We start from the raw sequence: 12,586 nt of genomic DNA, 5'->3' as shown, positions 1-12,586 counted from the left end.
ATAGAAGAAATTCAATTTTGGGATTTATTTACACTTTATATTTACATCCACTTCCACACGAAGCGTGCAGGTAAATTACTCTTCTAGACACGGAACAATATATTTTGAAGTGTTAGTTCCATTTTTATTACATGAAAACGGCATCAGTTGAATATAGAGCCACCTTGTCGAAGGTCATGTTTGCAAAGTAGCTGTCTAAAAACACCGTAGGTTGGATGCGTATTATTGGACCTTGAAACACGGAAATTGGCACACTGATCTCAGCTGATCTCTACCACGCATGCTTCAACCGATTTCAATGTGTATTTTTGCACATCTACGTCTTGCAACTTTTTCCTTTCCTCAATTCTTTCTTTCAATTTTTGAAAAACTAAACACGACTGTATTGTGAATCATTTGTAGAAAACTTTCCCGAACTGAAGGCCTCCTAGCGTAATGGAGGAAAATGATTAATGTCTGTGGTAGTTTTACAGGTGGCATTGTTTTATCGATGCATTTCCAGGTTGGAGTTTTCATCGATATATTTCCAGTAAGATTATATTATTTTATAGGCTTTTTTCTCCCCTGGCATCCTCGGGTCTTCTAATGGAAATAATACAAGAAATGGAAATAATACAAGAAATGGAAATAAAGTCTGGAAATGCATTCAAGTAAGCTACAGTTGATCATTACATACCGGACAAAATTTATTATAAATTATACAATGACTCGAATGTACCATAGCGCGATGCGAGTTTAAAAGCGTTAATAACAATGTAAGTGATGAGGGAAAATCTATAATGAAAAGGCACGTAGGGGAGGTCGATCTCAGCCATAGTAAAGGTGATGGGATCAACACCATCCTTCGGCCACCTTTCTCTGTTAGTAAGGCTAATCGGGACTGGACCTACAGTTTAAAGTGGGATCCGAACCACTATGTATTTCCACCGGGTATCGAACTCGGGACCCCTTGATTACAATGTGACGATGCTACCACTGCGCCATCGGGGAGGCTTTAGTAATGACGAAATTGATGAGGAGCGAATCAAAAGATTATTGTCTTTCATTATTGTTCGAACCCTGATCCTGTGTGCAACGGTTACCAACCCACATTCAGACTTGAAATATACATCATCAACGTTAAATATATGTATGAAGTGGTGGCTTAACTAACGACTTGGTCCCATTCGGTCTTATTTTTCTATATCTTCAATTTAGTTCAGTTTGCCCATCACCTGACAAATTCCTAATTCTTTTATAAATGCAGCTGTGATAAAAATAAGCACATATAATTAGATAATAAACACATTAACTTTGAAAAAACTGATTCATAACTCGGCATATTACTGTGCACAAATCAGGTAAACCGCTAGCTACACAGCTTATCAACAAAAGTTTGCTCTCTTTCCATTTGTGATGGCATAATCTGATCAACTACTTTAGGTGATAAATCCGATACGTACTTCAGTGCAACTTTTTGACCTTTTTCTTGCAATTGTTCCATGAGTTGATGTGACAATTGTATTGGATTCAAAATCGAAAAATCTATGAATATAATAGGCAATTTTCGTACGAATATAAAACTATTTGGTACTAAAATATCTATTTATGTTTTCCATCCACGTGTAGTCTGAAATTTCGTGCAAAATTCGGCCATTTTTCGTATTTTTATATTGATAAACATAAAATTCATATGATCTAGTTTCTGTAAATTAATATCTCAATACGCAGATTATTTTTCATATCTAAATTTATTTCAGTTAATGAACAATTCATGCTCTTCGAGAAACATTTGCAATTTTATATCGGCACTTGATCGATATCGGCGATATATCCGTCCACTCTAATTTTTTGTAAACAATGTCCTTTCGCACTACACTTGACATTTATAATAAATTTTACATTTTCCGCTAAAAGTGGCACCCACAGTAGGCTATAATGGAACATATTTATTGTCAAATTTCCCGGTTGATAGTGTTAGAGAGAGAGTTAAATTCCGAAGTTGTTTGTGTGTGTGTGTCCATACACTACACTCCTTGTAATCGCGGGGTCGTAGTTGAACTGCACTTCAAACCGTTACTGTAGTTTGTTCTGATTCGTATGCAAATGTATCTCAATGATGAAATGCTACTTACGAGATTATTCTTACGTTCCCTTTGGCGAATTCACAATTATTCCGTGTTTTAAGCTACGTATTTTGCTAGAAGTAATTTTTATTTTTCTTGAAAATAATTATTTTTCAGAATTAGTTATTCATTTTATATCTTGTGTAAAACGTAACTTTGCGTAAGTACTGTAAGTACATTTTAGAGAACTAGTGGACAAAATTGAAAAAGTATGCATGTGCAGATACAGCAGAATTACAAGTATAAATTTTGCTGGCCTGCACGATATACCAGAATCTAGTTCAAGGCAGCATAAGTTATATCGATCAGTTCGTCTGTCTGTTTGCGAAAGCCACACTTGACATCACCTTACCGATCGATTTCTCGGAAAGTACTCAAGTTGCAAGGATAGAATTCAGTGAAGTGGAAGACTAGTATAATTTACAAATTAACTGTTATTCTATCTAACCTTACCGTGAACTCTTAAACACTCCATATTCAATGATCAAGGTCACTCTCCATGTCTACGAAGATGTTAACGTTATAAATATAAAATTTCTCAACAACAAATCGAGGCGCGAAACCTAAAGTGAAACCTCTCACCAGTGAAATTGCCCTTAAATCACCCACTGAAATTTACAGGAGGTAAGAGAAAATGAAAAAAAAAGAAGGAAAATATACAGTCGTCGCGATTGATCCAACAAGCGGAAAAGCGACGTAAAATAGAAAATAAGGAACATACTAAGATCTTCCCCAGCTGTGAAGCAACACCATTTTTTTTGCGAAAGCCGTTTTTTTACTCGATTATTCAATGGTGTACCGAATGTCGGTGCATTTGTATTTGTCCATCTTTATATCACGGGATTAAAACTCTGGAATTTGGTGACGTATCCTTGGCTCGGAAACAACTCAATTTTCACTTTTTATACACTACAATAATCCCACAAATTCGAATGCTTACTGAACACAGCATCAAGGAAAACTTGACAATTAAATTATTTTGACCATAAATGCATTTTTTCGTGTAAGAGTGTAATAAGCGTCGTTACGTTAGACATAAGTCTAAAAATCAGTTGACAAACTAATCCACTATTAGTAAAAACAGTAACAATAAGACATATTAATCGATGTATCACGTAGAGAGCTGAGTAAATGGCAGAAATTAGTTGGTGTCAATCGTTAACACGTATATCTAGTGATTACGAACAGCAAACACAACTCCTTACATGCTGAAGAAATAGTATCCCTTCGGGTGCATATGCATATTGTAGGATATACGTATTAGTGGTCTTTCTGAAACATGCATCCAAAAGCCACAATCCCTCTGTTTGATTTTTCTTTTCACTCAACGTACGATATATGCGTTAAGGTGTCGGTAAGGAAGTTATAATACCTGCATATACGAGTATTAGCTAGACGTAACAATTAACTGGTTTATTTTTTACTAATCAGAATGAATGCTGTAGGAATTTCAGCGAAAAATGCAAGCTCGAACAGTACACGACCCCGGGTCTCAGGTACGTTCAAATCCTGGTCGAGCCTGCAATTTCCGGTGAAATGTGTCCTGTGTAAAAAATCGTAATGGAAAAGAATGAAGTTGTTCCAAGTAAATAAATTCGTGATGATTGCGTTTGCGGACCATAGGTACTCGTGTTGGTTAGGGTTTTTTTTCGCGCTTTCTATCGATATGTCGTAATAACCTCTTTTATTTCTGCCTTTATAAATGGTTCACTTTTCATTCTAGTCTGGAGAATTATTATGAAATAACGGTATTTTATCCAGTTTGTTTGTCTTGTGTTGCAGGAGCTGATTAAATTCTATATTTTTTTTTGGTGATTCCATATTTTTGTGGGATTTAACAGACATTACGAATTCTCACAAAATATTACTTTCATATGCTATTTGACGGCAAATATGAGTCTACCTTCGCTTGGCAACCCATCATCCTGAAACTTATGCACGTCTGTAAAACTCTACTGCTGTGCTGGGTTGCATATTGTACAGGGTAAACTGTACATTAATAGCATTGGAGGTAAGGTCTGAAAGGAATCACGTCTAGCAATCTCTCGTATTTTGAAGCTCAGAGTTGTACACAATAAATGGATATCATATAAGACTGATTCCACATCAAATCACACAGAAACATTTCAAAATGCAACCCACCGATTCAGATTTTCACGAAACTTGGGGTATTTGTTAATACTACCAAGGTATGAACAGATGCAACAATTTTCTGCTCTATACCTCACATAATTATCTGTTATTAAGCTACTACTTTTTTTTCTCCTCTGTTTAGGTTGGTACATTTAAATTTGTGGTTGACCTCAGGTGTTTTTTTTTTCTCCACTAACCACTTTCTGAGATATTTCAATGTATAGGGTTACATGAGGTTCACAGTCACTTCTGAGTTTCAATATTTTACTGTAGTATGATTGCTGCTGAAGGATGAGTGTTTTTAAGAAACACTGAAAATATGAAATAAATTTCAATTGCATTTTATATTACTTTATTAATTTTTCATGTGTTTCAGTGTTAATAACATTGCAGCTATTATTATAGAGTAGCTTTCTTTGGATATGACAAATTGACTAGCCTTGTCAATAAAATAATGAAATTTTCAGTAATTTATTTCTGTTCACTTTATTCCAAATAATTTTCTTTTCTTTACAGGGTGCATATCCTGCAAAATTGAAGAAGGTATTAATAGTTACTGCCCCACTCTGGTTCAAAGCTCCATTCAAAATTCTTCGATTATTTGTTAGAGAAAAATTACGAGATCGCGTATATACAGTTAGTGTACCACAGGTAAGGAGATTAGTAATTTTTTTCTTATTGCACATGCAAATTCTAGGGTGTTCGGGAAAAGACACATAAATCACAAATTGCTATTTTCTATTGCTTACCTTTAAGTCACACTGAATTAATTAATTCATTCTATTTTCTATTGCTTACCTTTAAGTCACACTGAATTAATTAATCCAACATGTCCGTAATGTTCGCTATTAAAAGAATAAACATAAATAAGCGCCAGCTGTAACTTGACTGAAGTTAAAGATGCTATTAAAAGGCTAAAGAATAACAAAGCACCTGGCATTGATTTAATACCAGCTGAGTTAATTAAATATGGTGGAAATTCCTTAATATGTCAAATTCATAAATTAATTTGTTTAATATGGAATAAAGAAGAAATCCCTCAACAGTGGAAAGAATCCATAATTGTTCCTGTGTTTAAAAAAGGTGATAAAATGAATTGCAATAATTACCGTGGAATTTCTCTACTCTCAACAACATATAAAATATTATCTAACATTCTTCTAACAAGACTAAACCCATATGCTAATGAAATTATAGGTGATTATCAATGTGGATTTAAACGTAACAGATCAACTACAGATCAAATTTTTCACATCAGACAGACACTTGAAAAAAAGTGGGAATATAATCAAAATGTCCATCAGCTATTCATTGATTTAAAAAAAAACATATGATTCGGTCAAAAGATATAAATTATATAATATATTAGTAGAGTTTAGAATACCTAAGAAGCTTGTTAGTATGATAAGAATATGCACCAGTGAAACAGAAAGTAAAATTCGTGTGGGCAGGCCATGTGTCTGACAAATTTACAATTCATGATGGGTTAAAACAGGGAGATGCATTATCTCCATTGCTCTTTAATTTTGCCTTAGAATATGCTGTTAGGAAAGTAAAAGAAACTAAAGAAGGACTAAAATTAAATGGTGTGACTCAGTTGTTAGCATATGCAGATGATGTAGACTTACTGGGGGATGATGTGAATACAATTAAGAATAATGCTAAAATATTTTTCAAAACTGCTAAAGAGATAGGTTTGGAAGTTAACAAAGAGAAAACTAAATATATGCTTACAGGCCGAAACCAAGTGTTAGGTAATAATCAAAATCTAATTATTGATAACAACTCGTTTGAACCAGTTTCCAAATTCAAATACTTAGGAGTAATATTAACAAATGAAAATTATATTAAAGAGGAAATAAAAGTAGGCTTAATTCAGGAAATGCGTGTTACTTCTCTCTTCATAAACTTTTGTCTTCTCGTTTAATATCTAAGAAACTAAAAGTTAAAATATACAAAACAGTAATTTTGCCTGTAGTATTATATGGATGTGAAACTTGGTCCCTTACATTGAAAGAGGAACATAAATTGAGAGTATTTGAAAATAAGATCCTTAGGAAAATCTTTGGACCTAAAAGGGATGAGGAGACAGGTGAGTGGAGAAGGTTACATAATTTAGAACTACATAATTTGTATTCATGTCCAGATATTATTAGAATAATTAAATCAAGAAGACTTAGGTGGGCAGGCCATGTGGCACGAATGGGAGAGGAAAGAGGAGTTTACAGGATTCTTGTTGGGAAACCTGATGGTAAGAGACCTGTAGGAAGGCCAAGACGAAGATGGAGAGACAACGTTGAGATGGACCTAAGGGAAATCGGTAGGGATGGAAAAGAGTATATAGAACTTGCTCAAGATAGGGAAAGATGGAAGGCCTATGTTGCTGCAGCCATGAACCTTCGGGTTTAAGAAGGCTAGGGAGTTAGTTAGTTAGCGCCAGCTGTAAGATTTTCATTTTTTGACTTAAGGGGGGGTTCCAAAGCCATGTTAAAGCATAGGCCCAATTTTGAAAATATAACCGTACAACTAATATAGATTCGGTATGGAAGAAATTTTCCGATATAAAAGATTGTTTTATTCACTAAAAAATGTGAGCCTTATAATTTTGTTACGATTGAAAGTATATAAGTAAATAGCAGAAAATAAAAGGTCTCCATCATGTTCAAACTTCTGCGTACAGATGGCGCTGAAGTGGTAGTTTTGTCAATACCAGTGCATTTGTTTCCTTTTATGACTAGTATGTAAGATTTCGTGGTGAAACAAAGATCACATTTTCTTCCCGCAAGCATCTGAAATACTATGTGAAAAAATGAAAACATTTCGTACCTTCAGAGAGTAGTGCTTATCATTAAAAGTTTTGAAGTGGCGTTTCGTCGCAATATACTCCGTGGTGCAGATTTTAGCCAACACTGTTGCCGATATTTCACGCCGTGTTTTGTAACGATATGATCAATACAAGTGCGTCGAAATCGTGAAAGTTAAACCAGGTTACCAGAGGATAACGAATCCAGTACATGTTGGAAGAAGGAAACATGGAAAAAAACTGAAAGGTAAGTCTTATATTTAAATGCTTGTTGTTTAATCCATCAAAAGTAAAACGTTTGCAATATGGAAGAGTGATGCAGAATGTATGATTTATTTATATGTTGAGGAAATACCTTCCGATATAATTTCTGTGAGAATATCGTTTCAACGTCTCAACCTTTACAACGCAGCAAGCATTTTTCCTTACAAACGAAGTTCATAATTCTTTGCAATTGTAAAATCAGAAGAGAATGTTATATTAAATTAGGCATAATGCATATATTACAGTTTTGTGATTATTACTAGAGAATGAAATACCTTGATATAGATTATATTCTGTCATTAAATCGATATTACACAAAACGCTCTACTATCATTCATGTATCGTTTCGTATTTCACTGGTGCTATTCAAATGTACGTACATCTGAATTTGTATTACAAATCAGTCGTTCATTATAGTTTCACTTTGCCCTTGTACAAGGTTGGAACGAGTCGTTTCTGACCTGTTTTGAACAAGATTTTTCTCTTTTATGTTTTTGAAACTTGAACACAGTTCATAAAGCTCACAAATGTTAAATGCAATAAGTAGGTTAAGCTGTTAGGTTGGATTGGAATAGATTTAATGTGAGATCCCCGAATTTTGTGCAAGTTCTGGACAACGCTCTGCTAGCTTCTTTCACAGAATCAGATCGGAAAACTGGTTTCGTAAGCTATATAAAACACTTTGGTTTTCTCGTTCTTTCATAATTTTGAACGCCTTGTAATGGTAGTGCAGCATTTCCAATAAGTTCAAGCTTTATGTATTTAAAGTGTAAAAGTACACCCTAACAGCTAAAAGAGTAAAGTCCTAACAGTCTACCAAACAATAGTTTGCGTGTTTACTGAGAATTTACAAATTAGTATAGATTAGTAAATATTAGAAGTTCACATATTTTACAAGTGCAAGGCCAATCATTTATTTGTGGGTAAGATTGATTGATTTTCAGAGAAATCATAATTTGTCCAGATTATGTTACGAATATTTGATTCAATAATCTACTGAAGTCCAAGTCATATTCATAGGCGTGCGCAAGGGGGGCAAGGGGGTCTCACGGACGTTTGCAGATTTTTTGCACATAGGGACAAGCAAGATATTTTTCCGTGGGGCATATTACCCCGATAATAGTGCTGCCCCCTCAAAAACACCACTTGAATTTAAAATTATCGCATACTTGCGTCCCTCCATTACATGATCATTAATGTAAATTACTATGACTGAAATCAAATACGGGTGAAATATATACTTTTAGGTAGATATTCGTTTTCGAAGAGGGAGGTGTGGTAATCCTTGCCCCCCTTCTAGACGTTCCATGGCCCTACATTATTATAAGTTAATTTCAACTAGAAATTTAGTGTAGAGGAATCTTATGACTTATTAAACGATATTATTGGAGAAAATGAAGTATTTCAAGCCGATGAAAATTCAAAGCAACTACGGGGAAGGGGTTGAAGTGGCGCAACCACAAGGGGCAGAGGGACATTGCCTTATCCCAACCTTGGACGGAAATCAATTCTAGGAGGGCAAACATTGAAGTAAGAGAAAGTAAAACTAGCAGAAATTAAGAGAAGCAAAACAATAGGTTACTCAAAATGGAATTAGTTTTCACGTCTTTCTATCACCATTTTTTCCAGATGGCCAGGAGCACTTGTAGAGTGGCACAGAGGGGCAATTGCCCCCTCGACTTCAAATTTTATATACAAACAAAAATACATTTCGTAAAATTTTCTTACTCTGTTTGCTCGCAATATCTGCTTTTCTTAGTGTCTTGTCAAGTTCATAGTCATAGCTAGGGGACGGGGGGAGTTGTCCCTGGACGGTGAACAATCTGAATGAGAAAAATTGTAAAAGAGAACGCCATGGCGTCCGTGATTTTTTATGCGCCATATTACATCAATAAAGTTTTCACTTTGTAAAAATTTGGATCGTGAAATTTTCTGGCTCGCTTCGTTCGCAATTTATTTTCTGTAGTGCATTGTAAATTACCAGACACAGTGTAACAACAATTAAGTACTTCAGACAGTAGCTCCTGTAACAGCTTGGTTTGGAGGAAAAGGAGCGTGCATTATTTCAGAGACAATTTATAACATTTTTGCTATTGGTTTGTTATGGGGCGGATGAATTGATTAGGTAATGTATATAAATAACATGTCATATACACACACACACATATACCCATCAATGAAATAGAACTAAAACAGTGAGATAAAGTGAAGTTTTTCTTTCCCGACTAAACTTTCAAGGCTTTTGCCCCCACCCCCTAATCAGAGGGTGTGCGCACGCCTATGGTCATATTTAACATGCACTGTAAAGATAGATCTGAGTCACTGAAGTGAGCTGATAACGTGAATCAAACCTTTTATAATTCTGTTATGAAAGGACCACTTCGTTAACCATTATGGTGCAGTTTAGATCAATTATATTCACATCCACTTACACAACATCTCTAAGTTGTTTTCATTTTATTATTAACTCAACTTGTCTGTGGTTGTAACAATGTAATGAAAATTATTTTTTTCATCTTTGTTAAGTTTATAGTCTCATACACCATATTAACAATATTTTTATTTTCTCCTTTTGCAGATGAACATTTGAGAATCTATTTGATGTGTCTTCTAAGAATATCTTGAAATTTGTAAAAAGGTCAACAGATTTGACTAACAATGGCAACCCAATACCTTGGAAATTTGTGGATATGCTTCTATGGAATAAAAATCGTCTGTGTGGATTGTTTGAACTGTACACAATTTGCACATACATGGTTGGATGGTGATGGTTTACAAGATATCAAGAGTCCAAAATATACTCAAGAAATGATGTTGCAAGACTTCTTAATATCTGGTTGCAAGTGTCAGTAATTGGGAACGGTATATTTGAGATACTGAAAATACTGGGAATGGTATAACTTGTTTGTTTTGTCTGTCAAGTTATAGCACACATTCCTTGAAATTTTTGCTAGTTCCAATTTAGAAGGGTATTTTCCCAAACTCTTAGGATATTCATTGCTTTCTGAATGGAATGATGATTTCAAGACAGCAAGAAGAATACGCATCTATGAGAGAACCACATAATGTTGCAAGATGGGCAAGAAGGAGAATGAAGTTACATTGAAAGAAAAATGTTAATGTGAATTTATACATATATCCCGAATATATAGTTTTAGCAGTCCCTTCATGCAATGATTTTTGAATGATATGAATTTTATTCTAATGGTAATTATTACAATATTGTATCTTAGAAAACTTCTCTCACAATTCTTATCTGAGTATCTTATCTAAGATATCGACAGTGTTTGGAAAGTTACTTTTCAAAAGTAATTCAAAGTTAATCACTTGAGAAATTATTTCAGTTATAATTACTGTAGCTTTGAAACGTATCAAATTTAGTTACTATTACAATTACTTTATTCTAGATTAGTTATATCTTGTAAGACATGGTTCAGAACATGAAATGCAAGTGCACTATTCATTTCATCACAGATGACCACCAACAATTTAGCATTAAGTTCATATATAATTGAGGACTAAAAGTGGTAAACGTTGTAAGTGCCAAAAGTGGAAGTGTTGGGAAATCGCATCGTTCCGCACATCAGCCCATACGAACGTGCACACTAGTGAACTCTTTACACACCCTTTGAACTACTTAGAGGGCTTCCAGCCACATTTCACATTTACCACATTATAAAGCATGGCACATTTCACAGTTTAACGTGGAAAACTGTGTTTGAATTATTGTGGCACTTACAGCATTTACCAATTTTAGTCTTTAATTATAACAGCTGGTCTCCGTGTTGGAGTGGTTAGAACAGTGCGTTACGATGCTAGGAGTCTCTGGTACGAACCCCGGCATGGGTATGCTTTGTATGTGATCCTTCATAAGTTTCATCATTTATCACTCGTTTTCATCTTTGCGATTAGACAAAAATGGCAGAAAAGCGTAGTAAAATAAACTAAATCAATCAACCATATAATTATAACTAAGTTAATATATTTTATATGTAAATACAGAGGGAATAAAATCCACATCTTTTACTTAAAGATGAAAAAATAATATTTTATTGTATTTTTGTTGAGCAAACAATATATTATTCAGAATTACTGTTGAACTGTGGTATACCAGTGAGGATTGTTGGAGATTATATAGCCTTATGTCGAAATTATTCTAATTAAAATTCACTTGGAATAGATACATTCTGGTTCTTGGCAATAAATAAGATTGTTCTCATGGTCTCACGATTTGAATAATCACTAATTCATCCATTCTTTCAGGCGAGGATATGATTCAACAAATTGTAAAAATGGAACAGAAGAAAATTCCTTTCTATGCGAAAAAATAGTAATTGTACACTTCTGTTCACATCAATTGGTACATACTTCAACTGTTCGACCCTATAAAGAGTGACACTTTATGTGAACAGGAGTGTACAACTAACTTCGAACTTAGTTACTAGTTAGGTGGAAAAATAACTGAATTTCGGGTACTAATTTCATAAAGTAAGTAGTTTACAGTTAATGTTACTCGAAAATGTTACTGTTACTTCCAAAGACAGCTGCAGAACAAACTAGTTCGTGAAGAACTGTGAAACAGGACTTTGGACATTGTGCGGAGGCAACATGTGTAAAATTGTACAAAAGTATTTTGAAACGAACAAACAATAACTCTGCTGCTTGTTTACCTTTATTCCCGGTTTTCAAATAAAGGCCTCCCCGATGGCGTAGTGGTAAAGTCGTCGCCTTGTAGCTACTCAAGAGGTTCGATACATGGTGGAGGCGCATTGCACAGTGGTTCGGATCCCACTTTAAACGGTAGGTCCATTCCTGAATAGCCTTTCTGTGCGTAAAAATGACTTAAAACATCAATTTAAGTTTTTCAAATAAATAATTTTCTTAAAGTATAGTAATTTGAGCTTTAATTTCCATTGTAACACTGTTAAGCCTTGTTTTCATGTCATTAAAATGTTGACGAAGGAAAGCTTTTATAGTATAAAAAAAAATATACATAAAAAACGTAACGTTTCCACCCTCTAGCAGGGTCTCCGTCAGACGAATATTCACAATTGACAATAAGCAAAGATTATTTGGCCTTATCGTCATCCTGAGAAAATGGAACACTTTTTTGTATCAATTGGAATTCTGCAAGAAAAATACATTAAGAAACTGAAATTTACGGCCTTGTGGAAAAATTAAAATTAATACTTTTAAGCATTTTTCAACAATGTTTATAATTGAAAAAATTGAAAATGTGTTTTATCTTTAATTTCATTTTACTAATACAGGGTGCGGAAAA

The 12,586-nt window shown here is 34.3% G+C and overlaps 1 protein-coding gene across 2 annotated transcripts in view; it reads left to right on the top strand.

Moving 5' to 3' along the window:
* Ptpmeg2 (Protein tyrosine phosphatase Meg2) overlaps positions 1–12,586 on the top strand; it is a 279,584-nt gene that overhangs the window by 170,936 nt on the left and 96,062 nt on the right. For both annotated transcript variants that reach the window (XM_083118341.1, XM_083118340.1), the window contains one exon: positions 4,755–4,889. In XM_083118341.1, coding sequence (XP_082974467.1) covers positions 4,755–4,889 — 135 coding nt within the window. The remainder of the gene's footprint in view (positions 1–4,754; positions 4,890–12,586) is intronic.

Source organism: Lepisma saccharinum, chromosome 3, assembly GCF_977018435.1.
Source record: "Lepisma saccharinum chromosome 3, izLepSacc3.1, whole genome shotgun sequence".
In the NCBI taxonomy this organism is placed as follows: domain Eukaryota; kingdom Metazoa; phylum Arthropoda; class Insecta; order Zygentoma; family Lepismatidae; genus Lepisma; species Lepisma saccharinum.
This window is presented reverse-complemented; position numbering and strand designations above follow the sequence as displayed.